Below are 18,914 nucleotides of genomic sequence, written 5' to 3'. Positions count from 1 at the left end.
CATCTAAATAGCCTTTGATCTGCAAATCTTTCTTCCCCACTCCAACCACTAAACTGTGGCATTATTCTTTACCAACTCAGTTGCTTCTCTCTTAGTTTCAAAGAGCAAAGGTCTAGAATGCTGGCAGAAAGGTGAGGAGCAGCACAGAGTTCAGGAATTGATTTGTAGATTGAGGGTAGGTTGTGATGAGTTTTAAAAGATGACTAGATTTGAAACTAGAAGATACAGATTTGAGTTCAAGCATCACCACTGTGAGGACCTCGGCTACCATTTTGGAAATGGGTAATCGTTACCAAATCAGACTGCTAGTTTGTGATCAGCATTTAATTAAAACCTTTAATGTGTAGCCTGAATGAGGTTCATTAAGGATTTCTGAGTTTAATTAAATTTACTTATGCATTTGTCTGTACATTTTTGTCTTTTCCACTGTCTGAAGAAATCTTATTCATATTGTGGAACTGAAGGAGAGAAGGCAACAGATGGATTCAATCAGTTGTTTGAAACAGTTCCCCCAAAGGCACATATCTTAGCTGAGTAGATGAATTGATTTTTTTTAAACTGCATGTTAGGATCAATAAAACTAAGGTACTTGTTGGAAAACTAAAGATGGAGCCTACCACAAGACTTGGGGTACTTCAAAGGAACCAGGAGGTAAATAAGATGTGTTGCATTTAGGTTTTGAATTTAATATTAAAACACGATTTTTTAAATAACTGCTTGCAGTGCGACTCAGAAGGGTGGTCGGGGTTCGTGAAAAGAGCAGGCCAGGCAGATTATGAAGGACATCAAACAAGGAGAACGCTAAGAGCAAATACTTTCTTATTTTTCTGTATCTGAAACAAACATGGTCAAATAAAAGATGTTTTGTTTACAAAGACTACTTTTATGATGAGAGGAGAACCATAATGGTATCTGAGATAGAAACCAATATTTATTGAGTACTTTCTGTGAACTGGCCACAATTTTTATTTTTTTCTTTTTTACCAGTGAGAAATCTCAGGCTTTGAGAAGAAACACACTCATGGATAATACAGCCAGTGAAGTACCCGAGTCTGACTGGTTCCAAAATACATTCTCACTCAATTCTACCATGCTGCCTCCCCATGGGGTGGCATTTCTGGATGCCCTAAAGCTTGAACTTCAATATGCTAGAAAAAGGAATTTTTTTAAAAGATTTTATTTTTCCTTTTTCTCCCAAAGCCCCCCAGTACATAGTTATGTATTTTTAGCTGTGGGTCCTTCTAGTTGTGGCATGTGGGATGCCACCTCAGCATGGCCTAACGAGCGGTGCCATGTCTGCGCCCAGGATTCGAACCAGTGAAACCCTGGGCCGCCGCAGCCCAGCGCGCGAACTTAACCATTCGGCCATGGGGCCAGCCCCAGAAAAATGAATTTTTGTGTCAGGAGAAAGGAAATAGATTCAAAAACTATCATCCTGTGCTTAGGGAAAATAAAAATTATTAGAAATTAAGTTGTTGAGACAGCTAGAATAAAAAACATTTAGTTTTGAAGTAGCTGTAAAGTGTGGGTCTTCTGCTTCTTAGAATCATAGAGTCAAAGAACATTAAGCTGGATGATCCTTTGGATCATAATCCAACCTCCTCACTTGTCATATGGAAGGAAACTGAGGCTGGGAGAAATTCCACGCTTTGCCTTCCGATGTGAAGGTGATCTGGCCAAGACCTCTCTCGTGTCACCGCCTTGCTTAAATCTTTCAGTAGTCCTTCAGAAGCCCGAAGGAGAAAGTCCAGGCTCCTTAGTCTGGCACCTTTCGTCATCTAGTCCTCGCTTGCCTTTTTGGCTTCAGCTTTGTGTGTCCCCTTTCTACTCTATCCTCAGCCTTACTGTTTGAAAGCTTTTATCCTGGTCACCTCTTCCTCACCCTCATTCTCCTCACACAGTGCCCTTGCACAGTCAACTTCCTTCCAACTTAAGCTCCTTAGTTGTATATACACTTTAAGATGCAGTTCGGGCACAGTTGTCTCCAAGAAGCCCTCACTGGCCTTCCAAGGCTGGATTAGGTGTCCTTCTTAGAGTTCTTACCACTGTCTGTCGTTACATAGCACTGATCTCATTCATTGTGTTTCAGTAGTAAATAACACTTGCAAATGGCTTCACTATTTATTCTGGCCAAAGTGAGGGATAGTGTGGGAATTATTGCACTATGTAATAAGTAGATACAAGAGGCTTGATAGACCAAACTTAACTGATGTTGGCTTCAGAATTTCCATATAGGAGGAGCTTATGGGGACAAATTGATTGGAGGGAGTGGGAATAAGACCCAAAACTATCTTTGTATAGCACCTTACATAAAATTCAGAAAATATCCATTGTCCATCAAAGAAATTAGGAGGAGGAGCAAGATGGAGATGTGGAGGGGTGCTAAAGTATTGGTGATCCCAAGTCAAGATCCAGCTCAACTGCCATCTCCTTCAAGGGTTCTTTCCTGATCCAAACTTCTCCGCTCCCCACAAAAGCCTGAAAGTGCATTCTCTATCCTGCCTGTGTCTATGGGCTGTTTCATATTTTTTATGCACCTACCCCTCCTTGCTTGTACTGTATTGTATTGTATGAGTGTACACTTGTATTTTAATTTTTTTAAAGCTTCCAAAACCCTTAGCATAGCGTCTGATACACAATAATTACCTAGTAAATAACTGTTGAACATTGAATGAGTGATTGAGTTAGGTCAGTACTTCTCAATCTTGATGTTATATGTTATTTTCGAATCAGCTGCAGAGCATTTAGGAAATACTAATTCCAAAGTCTCAGAAATTCTGATTTTGTTGATCTCGGATGGAACAGGAATTCTTTTTTTGGTGATTTTTGGTTTTGTTTTAAGCTTCTCAGGGTTGAGAACTCTGATAGTCGTTTCTTTGTTTAAACAATGATTCTCGAAGTGCGGCCTCCCGGACCCAGCAGCACCAGCATCGCCCAGAAACTCGTTTGAAATGTAAATTGTTGGACCCCACCCCAGAGCTAAGGAATGAAAACATCTGAGGAAAGGCCTCAGCAGTCCGTCTTTTCAAGCCTTCCAGATGATCCCAATGCAGGCTAGAATTTGAGAACTCCTGATTTAAGATGAAATAAATGTTTTCCTATGAATAAAATAACAACTATGAGAAACAAAATTCATTTTATTATAATCATCCCAAAAGGTTGTGCCAGTGTAAAGGACCACTCTAAAGAGATGAGGGCGCCTCACAAGCACAATGGAATTATACTTGCGGAAACAAGCATTACAGCATCTTATAACTTTTTTAATATTTATTTTTGTATGAAATGCTCTCCACTGAAGGGACTAATTTTCATAATAATCTTAAAAAATAGGCTAATTTAGGCAGGAAAAGCACATGAAAAATCCGGCATTGGATAGGGAAACCTCAGAATCAAGGATATGTTTCCATAGTTTCTTGTCTTAGAGAAAAGTCTGTCTACTTTTTTATTTTTTTGACAGTAACATTTTCTCTTTCTGTTGTGCTATTTGACTATGTGCCACTTGATAGCTGTGTCTATTCCTATGGAAACTAAGTTAGTGGATGGAGCCAAGGCTTGGAGGAAGCACTGGGGAGAAATATTAGAAGAGTTCAGCCACAGAGCAAGTAAAGATGTTGCTTTTCCTTCAGTCAAATCCTCTCTGAGAGCCAGAATCTGTTTCAAGCCAGAGAGATGTTCTTGGCTGATGTATTGTCTAGCTGCTCTGCCAGATGGATGAACATCTTAAACTTGAAAAACAGCAAATAGAGCTCCTATTCTGTCTTTGAAGTGCCATTCTTAGCCTTTGCAAGTCAAATAACTTTAAAAAATTTTTTTAAAGATTTGTTTAAGATGGCAGTTTAGTGATGTGGCTACCATCATTGTTGAGTAATTAGAAATTTTAGCTATAAAACACAGTGTTTAGGCTTGACAATCAGAAATTTAAGCAAAGAAAATGTCTGTGGCTGGGAAAAGTAATGCAGATTTCATTTCATTTCCATAGCTTAGTGAATTCTTGTCATTCAAAAACTTGGTTTTTGTAACTGTTTGCTTTCCTATAAAAATTCATGTTAAATAAAAGACCAAGAAACCAGAGTACGAGATGCCTAAATCAATTGAGACAAGAAAATGATCTAAGCAGACAAGAATAATGAGGAAAGGCCCCTCTCCCTTCCAATCCACTTATCCTCTATATTTCATATGGTAGTGGTACCTCATGGTCTAGGTAAAAGAACAATTCTAGGTTGCATTGTACTGAGCTTTTCATGTGGATATTTCAACTATGTTTATATTTCAGTTAGGATGTAGAGTTTCATTTTCCCAGTTTTATATTCTTTAATTTATGCCAGAAATTGCTGTCTTTGGACAAAACAGTTGAAGCAACTATTAATATAGATGATTCATAGCCCTATATCTTGAATCTAGCCATCTCCTCCAATCTTCAGATCCATATATATTCTTTTCGTTTTCTTTTTGCTAGACATCTCTATATAGATTTCCCTCAGATGCCCCAAACTTCACATGTGAAAAAACAAAATTCAAAATCTTCATCCCTAACCCTGTTTTTCTTTCCATCTTTTCAGTTGTTGACACCATGGTCCAACTAGTACTCATTGAAAAGTCCTCATATGTTTCACTAATGTGTCCTCTTATTTCCATTTAGCGCTCAATATTTCTATTCTGGTTTGCTGCCAAAGATTTGTTCCCCTCAAATTGATGCTTCACACAGCCTCCAGGGTATCTCCTAAAAACACAGATCCACTCATGTCATTCCCTTTGTCAAGTCTTCATTGACTCCCCATTACCTATATGATAAATTTTAGGTTCTTTATCATGCTATATTAGACTTTTCGTTTTCTAGTCCCTGTCCACCTCTCTAATTGTATGTTTCACTTCTTCTTACACTTCATTTCATATCACAATGCTATAGAGTTATTTTCAGGGCCTGAGCTTTTATTTTACCTTACATGCAAGCTAAGAAGTTAGTCTGTTACTGTTTCATGGATGCTGACAATAGACACAAGACTCTAGGGTCAGAGACAAAGAAGTTTCTTATTCACAGCATAGCAAAAGCGTCAGCACCTATATGTTTACATTGGTTTCCCTTGCCTCCGAGAGCCATGGGGGGCTGCAGAGGGCCCAGATGGATGCTGTACACACCACAGGTTTCCATCACGGCTGAGGAACATTGAACTTCAGGGATCGATCACTTTTATAGTAAGCAGTAAGTAAGCCCACAAGAAGACACCTTATCCCTCAAGTTGATTGCTGCAAACATAACCCTGAGGAGTTGCCTAGGTCAAGAGTAGTCAAGACTTTGCATTTTTGGCATAGGAACAGGCAGGTATGATTAGGGCCGTGGTAATTGCCTCTCCCGACAATCCATCACTTAGCCCTACATGTTCTTGACATGAGCGTGCCATTCCATCAGTGACTTTGATTAATCTGACCAACAGAGGCTGGGAGCAAATCTGTTTAATGTCTCTCCTACAACATTTAACTAATAGGACTCCAAGCAGCAGGATAAGAACAACCTGCAGTGTTGACTCACGCAAGGGAGTTTGACTGACCTGCTGATCTTTGGTGTCATTGCCAATAATTACAGGAGGCACTAGGTGGGCTAAAAAGCAACCCCAAGCCCAGTGGAGGAATATTTCATGGTCCACTCTCCCCTCATACAAACATATAACCTGAAGAGGTACAAGTCACTTTAGCTCCAGATTTGTTGTTAAACTTGGATCACCAGTACGTTGATTTGACGAAGCCATATGAGCAGTATCATCAAGTAGTTACAGCTTCGATTGTCACACAAGGCATAACCCAAGGCTTCACACATGCTTCTCATATGCATCAGGAGAAGCTTTTGAATTTGAATCCTTCAGGTTGAAATAAGGTTGTGCCATCCTTGTGTTTCTACATGTTTGAGGAGGTCCACATTCAGGAGCTGCCGTTGGTGGCATGAAGCCCAGCAGAAGAGTTCAGGACCGTCCATGTCCACATGAATTTTTCTGTTTCATAGAACATGGATGGGGATGTGTTCCAAACACAGAAGCAGATCAGATTGCTAGCCTCAGCTGCTGTTTGATTCAGGCAGCAAACGATATTTTTGTTTTCCCAGGATGCAGTACTGGATCCAGAGGACAAAGAGAGTACTAACTGTCCTCTCCCTCCCTGTACTTCCTAAGGTCTAAGGTGTTCCCTTCCCAGGTGCTGAGGTTGATGCTTTCCCTCCTCGGCCGCAAAATCAGCATTTCCCTTCCCAGTAGCTATAACTCTTCACCTTTTCTCCCATCATCCCCTACTTGTACCTGTACCTTCATCTAGAAAGGCAGGTGCTTATGGGACAAATTTGCAGATACCCATTATATCCCCCACCCTGGCCACCATAGGTGGACTTGGTGAGCAGTGTACTCAATCAGGTGGTCATTATGGGAGTTTATGATCTGGGACCACTCCAATCAAACAAAAAAATGCAGGTGGCTGAACCAGAATGAAGTTTGAATCTCTAAGCCCCCTTTTGACTGGGCTGCCACCCAGGGGAAGTACCAACCAGGCCAGCCTGGGAGTTCTTAGGGGAAAGAAAAAAGCATCATAACCAGGAATGGACAGGGCAGAATCCCAAATTTTCAAAATAGGTATATATAATCCCCCACTCCTTTTTGTCCTCATTATTTCCCAGAAGGCTGCCAAGAGGAGATGAATTCTTTCTAGGGTGGCCACATGCAGTAACCAAACCACCTCTCTTAGGTGTGTGGGCCAGGAAGAGGTAACTAAGGCAAAATCATAAATATTTTTGAATTTATTTTTGAGGAGGCCAGACCAGCTCTCAACAATTTCAAATTCCTAAGGATAATAGGGAGCATAGAATGTCCATAGAATACCTTAAGTGTTGACCCATTGTTGGATGATCTTTGTGACAAAAGGCACATCATAGTCAGACTATGATAGTCAGAAGGTCTGGAAACCCAAAAATATGAAACAGTTTATTTCCAAGGGCCTCAGTGCTGTGGCTAGTATAAGCTAATCAAACTGGAACAGCAACACTGTAACCTGAAAAATGTCTGCAATGGTGAGGCACGAGGTGGCCCCAAGAAAGGGTGGTTAAGATTCCCTGCCAGGTATGGGCAAAGGCAATGCCTTCTTAATGTGACCTCCTTTGTCACAAGAAAAATAAGCCAACTTAGAATAATACATGTCTGGTATGCAGTGGTAGCTTCTACATCAAACACATACCTTTTGCTTTGTGCCCAGTCTATGATGATGGATTCATTGCCATGTTTAGTGAAGTGCTGGATCCAGGTGGCAAATGGCCAATGACCTGGGCAATGCAGGCTTCTTCAGCAAGCTGACTCCAGTCGGTCTCATAAGAGAACAGGCCACAACTGTAGGCATCTACATGAGTGACTCAGACTGTTCAATTGGCAGTCACAAATTGTTTCCATAGTTTGTAGCCCCAAAGAGGGATGGCTTTAATCTTCCATTTATAGTCTTCCAAGTGGAAGACCAGATAACCAGAGCATTGGCAACAGCCCAAGAGTTAGTGAAAACATGCCCCTTAGGAGTCAAATGTCCTTAGGAGTATTGTCTAAGGTAAGGGAGATGGCTTTCATTTCAGCTGGGCTGGCTTGCCTTTACCACGGTCAGTCTTCCAGAGTTGTCATTGAGGTTGGACTGCTTCCCAATTATGGTTGGACCACCTCCCAGTGGACACCATCAGGTTTTAACTTAGCCAAATCATTGGTAAACCAGGCCAAGGCATTCAAGGGAACCTCCGTGTATTGAAGGCACTGTTAAGCCAGCAGCTTTGCTTCAGACAGTGGCTACCCCAAACCCAGTGCTTTCTCCTCATTGCCGTACAAACCAGGCTACAGGCAGATGAGGTACATAGTGCAGTTGGCTCTGTGCTATTAACAAGGCTTTAAATTCAGTTTCACTTTTGAGCAGCTGCTCTCTCATGTCTCAACCAAGTGAACTTTTAATCTTTTCAGTCCACCCAAAGTTCTATATCGAATAACAAGGTCCTTGTTGCTCTCACCGTTTATTGCCACTTGGGAGATTCCTGGTCTCAGCAGCCACAACCACACTGCCTTTCAGCTTGTGGCCCCATTGTCACACTAACATCCTTTCCTCTGCCTGCTCAGAAGAAGGTGAGCGAAGATCAAGGCACCATTTGGACAGCTTGTTTCAATCCACCTCCTCACCATTCTGACTCATTACAGATAGGACAGTCGGGTTCATTGTCTCCCCTACCTTGCCCATTACTTGGGCGTGATCTCAGGGAATCTTCTCATCTCTGAACCTGACCTGAAGGGCCCTTGTCCTTACTCTTCAAGAAAACTATGTCTCTGTCAGCATCCCCTTCACATTGCCTGTACTGTCAGTTCTTGGATTTAGTTTTACCCTACTTTTTTCTTTTGTATGTGCTAACTTATTACAAGGTAATAAATTGGCCATGGGTACTGGCAGAAGACACCAGACTATTATCAAAGGCAAAAAAGCTTTCTTAGTGATGGCATAGCAAGTAGCATGAGCACTTGCATGTTTGCATCAGTTTCCCTTGCCCCCAAGATCCATGGGGGCAATGCACAGGACCTAGATGGACACTGAACACTCAATGGGTTTATGTGACATCTGAGGAATGCTGAATTTGGGGAATCTCCAGACTTTAGTATGTAGTAAGCAAGTCTACTCTTTGTCTAATGTCCTGGAAGATATTGATGTCCCTCAAAATTGCTCGCTGCAAACCCAGCTCTGAGAAGTGGCCCAGGTAAAGAGAAGGCAAGACTTTGCAGTGTTGACATACCCAGTAAGTACATGCAGGGACACTCAGGGCCCATGGCAGAGTGCCTCTCCCAACACTATTGTGACATTTCCAAGACTCATTTTGTCTGCAATCATTACGGAAAAGTGTAATATAATGACATTACTGATATTTGTGACCTATATACTTTTATATATACTATATATAAAAACATTAATATAGCAAATGCCTTGAGGGTTTATAAATATATAATATATAGATATCGTTAGAATTAATACTAACAAGTCATGTTTCTATTATTTCCATTTCAGTTTGAAATAATGTATGTTTTGGTATATAATATGATTAGGACTTAGAATGAAATATGGCAGAATGCCTACCTTACATTTGTCTATGCTATTATATATATAGTTGTAATATTTCCAGGACAAAATTATACACAAACCTATAAATGAACAAAAATTGTAGTGAACATCTATATACATTCACAATGTATACAATGAGAGTAAATAGAAGTGCTGAGAACAAGAAAGCAAAGACGTTAATCAGGAAACATGTGGTTCCAAAGTATTGGTTTTGGGAAAATATCTGGTCTCTTCGATGTTCCATTGGGTCAAAGGGCTGCTATAGGCAGCGCTAGCCAAGTCCTGAGCATGGGAGTCTGTTAAAGTAATTGTTCCAACTGAAGGGGAGGCAAATAGCAAAGGCTTCCAGGAGCCAGATAGAGAGGATAGGATGGTCATTTGGGAAGAAATTCAGAGGCGAGGATCCAGAATGTTTTGGGGATCAGCTGCCAATTGTTTAAAAGTTAGTGATGAAGCCACTTCCCAGGACAGACAGCAGTTTTGTAGAATGCGACTTCAGATACTTCTGGTTCAGGAAGATCCTGCCTTTTTTCCCACAAAGTGAGTGAAAAGTCGTCATATTCACTCTAAAGCTGAGAAAATACTTAGAATTGGGGGATATTCTTTGCCTTAATGTGAGGCTATAGCTTTAAAGGAAGCTGTTTGGCTAGAAAAGTGGCAGGAGCAGGACAAAGATGAAGCCTCAGGACAAGGAAGCTGCCCACTAGCTCAGGGACAATGACTATCACTGGAGATAGGGTTCCAAAAGGTCAGTATAAGGACAGAATCTTATAATGGTCCAGGAGCTGGGTGTTAACAGCCATAAGGGAGAACAAAGAGAAAAAAGAAAAAGAGAGCAAACAAAAAGCAATAGCAAACAGTCTTTTTCAAATTTTTCAAATGAGCCTGTAAACTCTAAAATATATGAAGAAATCCAATGCTAAGAAAGCTAACAATATCATCATTCAGATCATGAATTCATGCCTACTGGAAGAGCATAAACAAAGCAAAAAGACAAGCCACACAAAGAGAGAAGATATTTGCAAAACCAGCCAAGAATTAGTATCCAGAATATGTAAATAACTCCTGCAGATCAGTAAGAAAAAGACAAATAGCTAAATTGGGAAATGAGTAAACAATAAAAGGCTATTCACAGAAGAAGAAACAATAGTCAACAAATATATAAAAACATTTCCCCTCAATCAGGGAAATGAAAATTAAATCCGTGGTGAAACACAACGGTACGCTCATTCTATTGGCAAAAGTTAGCAGGTGTGACAGGACCAAGTGCGGTGGGGATGTGGGGGAACGAGAATTCCCATATGTTACTGGTGGGAATGTGAACTGGAGTAGCTACTTGAGAGAGCAATGTCAACCCAGCAGTTTCAGAAATTCTTGTAACTTACCAGGAGATATGTACAAGAAAATTCATTACCATATTGTTTGTAACAGTGACAAACGAGAAGCATGCTAGATACTCCTCTAGGGAAGGATAAATAAATACAATATTTTATTTTTGTATGACAAAATACACCAGTGAAAATGTAGAGCCAAAGTAAGCTTATGTAAATCTCAAAATATGCTTTTACTATGTAGCTTATGGATACGTATATTTGTAAGAAATAAAAAGTATTAAAATATTCACTGGAGTGATAAACACCAAATTCAGGACAGTTGGTCCCTAAAGAGGGAGAGAAGGTAGTGGAGTTGGGCAAGAGCATAAGGGAACATTCACCCTATCGGCTATATTCTAGTTCTTCAAAGTGAGAAATCTAAAGCAAAATATCAAAGTATTTCACTCAAAACTTCCATATCATTGTTATTAAGATTAAATGACTATATCCTTTTTCTAGAAAGGAGTTCATCTTAGAGAACTGGACAGTCAGAAAAATAAAGTTAAAAGTAACATTTGGGACTGATTTGTTTCCCAGATTCATTGCAAGCGCTGTTCTCCGGGTCAGAGAACTTTTTCAATCCCCTTTATCTTTTTAGCTGTTGTATTCCTTTCCATGCATTTGGGGAAAATCCAAATCATAATCATTTACGTTATAGACAAAAGAAGCTCTTGGTGTTACTAATTACAGGAAGATTAAGATGAGGATTATGAATACCTAGCGAATAAAAAGAACCAGCATCTTCAGCATCTTATTCAATGTTTCAGAGATATTAGGAAATGTTTTCACATTTCAGCGGCATAATAGACCTGATCGTGTCAGGGTAAGTCCTTTTGGTGGCTAAATCAAGACCTTTCTGTAACTTCAGCTCTCCCGTTTCTGCTCACCCTTTTCTTAAGAATATACACTGTGGATCTATTATTTCCTTCGCTCTTATGCTATTTCCTGCTCAGTCAGAAATTATGAAAGCAGCTCCCAACACAGTCTTCACCTCAGGATCGCGTTGTATGGGGCCCTATGATATGGTACTAATGATTAACTTCCAAATCCTCCCAAAAATATTTGCACTAAAAGAATAAACCTGAAAATGTAAGTCCTAATGTCAAACAATCTTGAGGAAATGTTTAGACATTTTGTTTGTTTGTTTTTTATTGAGGGACTTTAAGGGAACAGAGTAGCCTTTAATATGGGTCCCCGGGGTCATACAACCTTCAGAGGGTTATCAAATTAGCTTGCTGCCGCAAACTAGCGTCTGCCCCTTTTCCACTGACACTGGAAATATTCTCATGATTTCAGCTCTTAGAGTTCTCTGTCTCTTCTGCTCATTTCCAGAATTGAGTTTACGTACATTGGGCATTTAATAAATGCTTGTTCATGAGACCAAGGAAGTTGACCTTGGCCCACATGGTTTATATTGTTTCTAGTCCCAGCATTTGTAAATAATACCTGATGTACCTCTGTCCTTTGGAATAGGAGAAGCTGGCCTGATCATATAGCTGACTTTCCCCCGGGGTGACTTCCTACTGGATATGCCCTTGTTGGTCCTATATCAGCGGTATCTGTAGGTACAGTATAGATGTCTTTCTCAATCTAAAAAAAGTTATATCAGAAAAACCATTATTTTTAACATTTCAACTATTTTTACTTTTACTTGTCCCTCACCTCGATTCTCCCCTTAATCACTGGCTGAACTGTCTACACTACTTGTGCCGTCAAATCTCTCTGCTTGCGTGTCTCCTATCGTGGGCTCTTCCGTTCTTGGTTTCACTTGACCGTCTACGTTTTATTGCCTCCTCTGCACCGGAAAACCGCTCCTAGTCAAATTAGCAAACATTGACTGGGCACTTGCGTTGTGCTCTAAGTACCTTACACGTATTGTCCTCATCATTTCATGTGCACAATCATCTCGGGGACACTATTATCCCTATTTTACAGATGAGGCAAGAGAGGCACAGGAAGATGCTTTATTTAATCTGTAAAAGTTTTCCATGATACTTCTGTGAGGAGTAAAGGTGAAATCTATGTCAGAGAGCTTTGTAATGAGTAAAGCTTAGTGCACACACTCTGCTGCTTCATAACAAGGCTGAATGAATGAATGAATGAATATCATTACTGAGATGAGCCATGTTTTTGTCTAGGTAGAACCCCCAGAATAACGTAAAATGTAGCGTGCCAAGCACTGTGTCTGTAAGGCAGTAGTCACCCCCCCCCAACGTAGTCCAGTTTCCTTCTTCTCCTTCCTTTTTCCACTAAATTTCAGAACCAAAATGATTGTCTGATTGAATATCTTGAAAGGTCATGATGAATTATTCTGTAATATTTGAAATGTTATGCTCAGAAAGGTCAAACCTTACTTTTTGGTATGAAGTACCACATAGATTTGTTTTTCCTGGGCACGTTTTCTTTTTTCCAAGAAAAAAATGGTAAGAGATTTAGAGTAGAGTGCCCTCTTGAGGAAATTTTAGCACCTTCCTTCTCAAAACCTGGCACTGGGTGAAATAAGAAGTCCGGATAAATGACGTACAGTGTGAACAAAGCTCAGAGAACTGAAACATTAAAAAGTAGGACTAACCAAATACTAGATAGTTGAGAATTAAGAGTCTTAACTGTTATGATCTAATATAGCAACTGTAAATAAGGATTTTAAAATAAGAACAAAACCTCTAGAAGATATTTCCTTTCCTCGTCTTCACTCAGTCCTTCAAGTAATGTTTATTAAGCACCTATTTTGCGCCGGGAGCTATGCTGAGCACAGTGGTCAATAAAACAGAGTCCCTGCCTTGCTGGTGCTCACAGCTTGCGAGGGAGATCACAGCGAAGGGAAACAAGCGAATCCAGATGCAACTACAAACTGAGAAGAGAGCTGTGAAGGAAATGGAAGGGCGCTCGAATAAAGAGTAATAAGTAAGTTCTATTAGGGGGTCAAGGAAAGCCTCTCTGAGAGGAAGTAGTTGAGCTGTGTCAGTTAGATTTTTCGTCCATTCCAAGTGGGCCCGTCTAACATAGACAGCCAGATGGACCCTTTTCCCGGCCTCTTCCTTCTTGTCTCTGCCCCAGCCCTTGAGCTGAGTTGAATCCTGTCTCTGCTCCCGTGGGCGAGCAGGCAAGTCTCGGTCATCCTTCTGTGGGCCTTGTTGCTCTAGCTAGTGCCCTATGCCTTAGAGCCCCACGTTCTTCACAACGGGGAGAGAGGCTTAATTAACACATGTCCTCCTTACTAATGCTGATAACCCCTCACAAAAGAACACCAATGCCTTCTAATGCTAACAGGCCACATTTCCAACAGGGTTAAGGATGTGGAGGATCTCAGAAGATGAAAAGGACAGCTAACCCTGCCTGCCACTCTTTTTTGAATAGGGAGAGATAAATAGGCGTGAAGTAGGCAGAGAACTTGGTCATATAACACAATTTGGTCATGTTGAGTTTGAAATATCTGTGATACCAAGCACTGAAGGCTCCAACCACAATTGGAAATATGGAACTAGATCTCAGGAAAGAGCTCCAAAGATGTATTTTTCAAGGCTTTTGTTTTGTTTCAAAGCTCTTATATTGCACAGATGTACGTTGTGGTTCACCTGGATTCGCACCAGTGTATTGCTCTAGCCCCGTAGCTAATCTTCTTTCTCCAGGGGGTTGATTCTACCAGACTGGAGGGTTTAACTGATGTGGAAAGCATTGCCCATAAGGAGTTGGCCCGCAGTGACTTCTGGGTTGGTGTTTATGCGACCGTGAGTCTGGGACCCAAACTGTGAACAAGCTGCATCTACCTTAGTTGTACCTGCAAATAGTTCCCTTCAAGAAAGCTAGCCACCTCCTCCTTATTAAGGCGATGACTACAAACAAAACATTTAGCCTCTCTGAATCTCACTTTTCTCACCTGTAAATTGGGGTTTAAAGTCTCTGCTTATTTCACAAGGTTCTTATACTTTGAATATAAATAAGGTGTTCTATTGGTCAGAATGTACCAAAACTAATATACTCATTACTGCTACTAGATAGCAATTTGGGAAATACACCAAAAAACAAAGTGTACAAACTCCTTTGACCCAGTAAATTGATTCCCGATAATTGATTCTTATGAAAAAATTAGGGGGCAAGTCTGTGTGAAAAAAGATTTTCATCGTAGCATTTTCTATAAAGTATGTTTTCTATAAAAGAAAATCTTGGAAACAATAATAGAGTGGTTAAATAAAATATGTTGCTTTAACACAATGAAGTATTGACCAACCACTATGTAAAACATATGCATGTAAAAAGAGGTTGGAAGGAAACATGAAAAAACAAAACAATTGATAGAATAGTGGAATTGTAAGTATTTTTTCTTTTATTAATTTATCTGCATGTTATTACTCTGGCAGAATAATTACAATACTTAAAACATTTTAAAATTAAAAAAATTTTTGGCCCCAAACTAAATTTCTCCTTTCTGTCTCTTGTTTTTTATTTAGGGAAATTATCGTTTCATGAAACTCTTGCTTACACGCAGAGCAAACTGGATGCAAAAGGATTTGGAGGAGATGACCCCTTTGCACTTGACCACCCGGCACAAGAGCCCTAAGTGTTTGGCACTTCTGCTGAAGTTTATGGCACCAGGCGAAGTGGATACACAGGATAAAAACAAGGTAATGGACCGTCAAAGTCGAAGGCAAATAAGAGCAGACAGCAAATGCTGCCTTTTGTGACGTGAAACCTCAAGGAAGAAGGCCTAAATGACCTCTCATCTGCATGGTAGAACAATGCCCAGTCTCCGTACAGCCCAGGAAAGCCTTCCGCCTAAATTCTATCACTTCGTGCTCCTCGGGTGTGGTAGGTACCATCATCTCCTTGTCACAGAGAGGGAAACTGAAGCTCAGAAAGATTAAAATCCTGCCCAAGACCCAGGTGGCAGGACTAGAACTCAACCCAGGCCTAACGCCAAAACCCAGTATTTGACCACTGGTCCTGCTACAGGTGGTTACTATAGGTGATTAGACCAAATGCCCGGGGAGCCGTACCAAGTATGTAGTGGATGATGGTCTGGGCTTTGGCACCAGACTGAGTTTTGATCTAGCAGTCACTGCTTACTTGTTCTGTGTCCTTGGGCAAATTTCTTAACTCCTCTATGCGTCAGTTTTCTCTTGTGTGAAAAGGGGATAAGAGGGCTGCTGAAGATAAAATGAGATAATGCATATAGATTGTGTTTAGCACAATGCCCAGTGCACAGGATGCTCTCAGTCAATGTGAGCTATAAAATTATTATAATTAGTTTCATTTTGGCTCTGACATTTGCTCTAGCATTTGTTGGTAGGATCTGTGATCTTCCTTGCTCTTGAATTTTAACCTATTGTACGTACGGGTCATTGTTTTGCTGGACACTCTGATCGTTCTTTACAGGAAAAAATGTGGTGTTTAGTTAGACAAGCGCAATAATCTTCTTCCTTTTCACCAGGCACTTAATCATAGAGTCTTGCTAACTCCAACGCTCCCACATAATTAACACTCTTATGATTAAATTCGCTGAGTTATTCCATAATCCTTTTGCTCTCATAGTATTCTTTATGTAGTTTTCGGGTTTTGTTTAGTAGCCACTCATATAACCCAGAGTTCTGAAATCAACTTTAACTTGATTTTACAACTGTTTCAGACTAATATCATTCCTAACTCACAGCATTTATAGTGCTAATATTTCACTGAAAAAAGCACTTTGATCAATCTACAAAGACCCATTAATAACTTAAGAAACCACAAATGTCTTTGGGCTTTAGAGTGTCTTCTCCAGTATATTCTGTGAATTTCCTGCCTTCTTCCAGGGTCATATATGCTTCTGTTCTTGAACAGGGATGGGAGGTTATCCAGTCAGATGGATGGAAATTGGATCTGCATAGTCCAGGCAGGCACAGAGAAGAGAGCAAGACGAAATCCTAGAGCACTGAGTCTCAAACTATCTGAGGTGGGGCCAGCCCTGGTGACCTAGTGGATAAGTTCAGCGCACTCTGCTTCAGTGGCCTGGGTTCAGTTCCCGGGCATGGACCTAGACCATTTTTTAGGGGCCATGCTGTGCTGGCAGCCCACATACTAAAAACTAGAGGAAGATTGGCATGGATGTTAGCTCGGGTGAATCTTCCTCAGCAAACAAACAAAACTATCTGAGGTAAATGATCAGGGTTTTTTTTAAATTTCCAATCTGCCACAGATCAATAATTTTGTAACATGCATTAAAAATGATGCATTTTTATGCATCAAACAAGGGGGAAATGAAACAAGGGGGGCCAGCCCAGTAGCACAGCAGTTAAGTTCTCACATTCCGCTTTGGTGGCCCTGGGTTTGCTGGTTTGGATCCCCGGTGCAGACCTATGCACCACTTGGCAAGCCATGCTGTGGCAGGCGTCCCACAATATAAAGTAGAGGAAGATGGGCATGGATGTTAGCTCAGGGCCAGTCTTCCTCAGCAAAAAGAGAAGGATTGGGGGCAGATGTTAGCTCAGGGCTAATCTTCCTCAAAAAAAAAAAAAAGGAACAACAAAAAAACCCCAAACAACCCAATTAAGAAATGAGCAAAGAACTTAAATAGACATTTCTCCAAAGAAGATACACAAATGGCCACTAAGCACGTGAAAAGATACTCAACATCACTAATCATTAGGAAAACACAAATCAAAAACACCATGAGATAACACTTCACACACTTTAGGATGGCTATTATCACAAAAACAAAAAATAACAGGTGTTGGTGGGGATGTGGAGAAATTTGAACCCTTGCACACTGCTGGTAGTGAGGTAAAATTGTGCAGCCACTGTGGAAAACAGTATGGCTATTCCTCAAAAATTTAAACATAGAATTACTATATGAACCAGTAATTCTACTTCTGGTTGTATAACCAGAAGGATTGAAATCAGGAACATGAACAGATATTTGTACATCCATGTTCATAGCAGCATTGTTCACAATAGTCAAAAGATGGAAACAACCCAGATGTCCATTGATGGACAGCTGGATAAACAAAATGCAGTATATACATACAGTGGAATATTATTCAGCCTTAAAAAAGGAATGAAATGCTGACACATGCTACAACGCGAATAAACTTTGAAGACATTATGCTAAGTGAAATGTCAGACGCAAGAGGACAAATATTAGATGATTTCCCTTATGAAGTACCTAGAGTAGTCATATTCATAGAGACAGAAAGTAGAGTATTGGTTGCCCAGGAACTGGGAGGAGATGGGAATTGGAGTTATTCTTTAATGGATATGAAGTTTCAGTTTGAGAAGATGAAAAAGTTCTGGAGATGGACGGTTCTAATGGTGGCACAACAATGTCAATGTACTTAATGCCACTAAACTGTACACTTAAAAACAGTTAAAGTGGTAAATTTTATGTTATATACATTTTGTCACAGTTAAAAAAAATAATTACAAAAATGAAAACCATGATCTTAGATGCAAGCTGACCTGGGTCCAAACCAGGGTAGATGGAAAAGGAGAGAACTTGATTATAGAACTTGATTTACTGTAGAAAATGAAAGAGCGCGTGCCAAAGATTACCAAGACTGGGAGAATAATGGTGCCACTAAAAAAAAAAGGAAGGAGGGAAGCGAGGGGAAGTAGGGAGAGGAAGGAAGGAAAAAAAGAATGAATGTGGGACATTTGGAAAAGGAATCAAGTTTGGGAAGAACAGGTCTATCCAGATTTGGACTTACTCATGTGGACAAGAGGACAACTGAACAGAGCTATTTTATAGGCGGTCAGTGGTTAAAAAAAGAAAGAAAAGAGGCTGGAGCGGTAGATGATGGGTAAGAGAGAAGAGGGCAGGGATTCAGCAGCTGATGATCTGCTTCCATGCTTGGCCTACTTGGAATCCGCATGGCTTTGCCCTACCAGCCTGTGAACAATTTGGTCCAGACTGCAATCAATGTCTGCATCTGAGACCTGGAATTCTGGAGGCCTGTCCAGTGATCCTACTCCTAAGAAGATCCTAATACATCTGGGGAACTCAGGAACCACAGTGGAGAGTGGAGTGCTCACAAGGAGAGAACACCAAAGACCAATCCTCTGTGGAGGGGCCGGTGACTAAGCTAGTGAATTTGAAACCAAAGCAGATCATTTTCCAACTTACCCCGAAATGATCTCCAAAGTAGTACAATTTCATTACTTATTGTTGGGGACTGCATGAGTCCCACCCCAAATCCATTTGTTGAAGCCCTAACCCCAATGTGATGGTATTAGGAGGTAGAGCCTTTGGGAAGTGATTAGGTTTAGACAAGGTCATGAGGGTGGAGCCCCCATGATGGGAGCAGTGCCCTTATAAGAGGCAGAGACGTCAGAGCTTCCTTTCTCTGCCGTGTGAGGAGACACAGGAAGGCAGGCATCTGCAAGCCAGGGAGAGAGCCCTCACCAAGAACCAACTGGCTGGCACCTTCACCTTGGACTCCCAGCATCCAGAACTGTGAGAAATAAATG

The 18,914-nt window shown here is 40.7% G+C and overlaps 1 protein-coding gene across 2 annotated transcripts in view; it reads left to right on the top strand.

Annotated features, from left to right (window-relative positions):
* INVS (inversin) overlaps positions 1-18,914 on the top strand; it is a 142,435-nt gene that overhangs the window by 57,303 nt on the left and 66,218 nt on the right. For both annotated transcript variants that reach the window (XM_014842223.3, XM_070519127.1), the window contains one exon: positions 14,924-15,097. In XM_014842223.3, the coding sequence (XP_014697709.1) occupies positions 14,924-15,097 (174 nt within the window). The remainder of the gene's footprint in view (positions 1-14,923; positions 15,098-18,914) is intronic.

The sequence above is a fragment of the Equus asinus genome, chromosome 10 (genome assembly GCF_041296235.1).
Source record: "Equus asinus isolate D_3611 breed Donkey chromosome 10, EquAss-T2T_v2, whole genome shotgun sequence".
Lineage (NCBI taxonomy): Eukaryota > Metazoa > Chordata > Mammalia > Perissodactyla > Equidae > Equus > Equus asinus.
The sequence above is the reverse complement of the archived record's forward strand: the minus strand, read 5'-3'. Positions and strand labels throughout refer to the sequence as shown.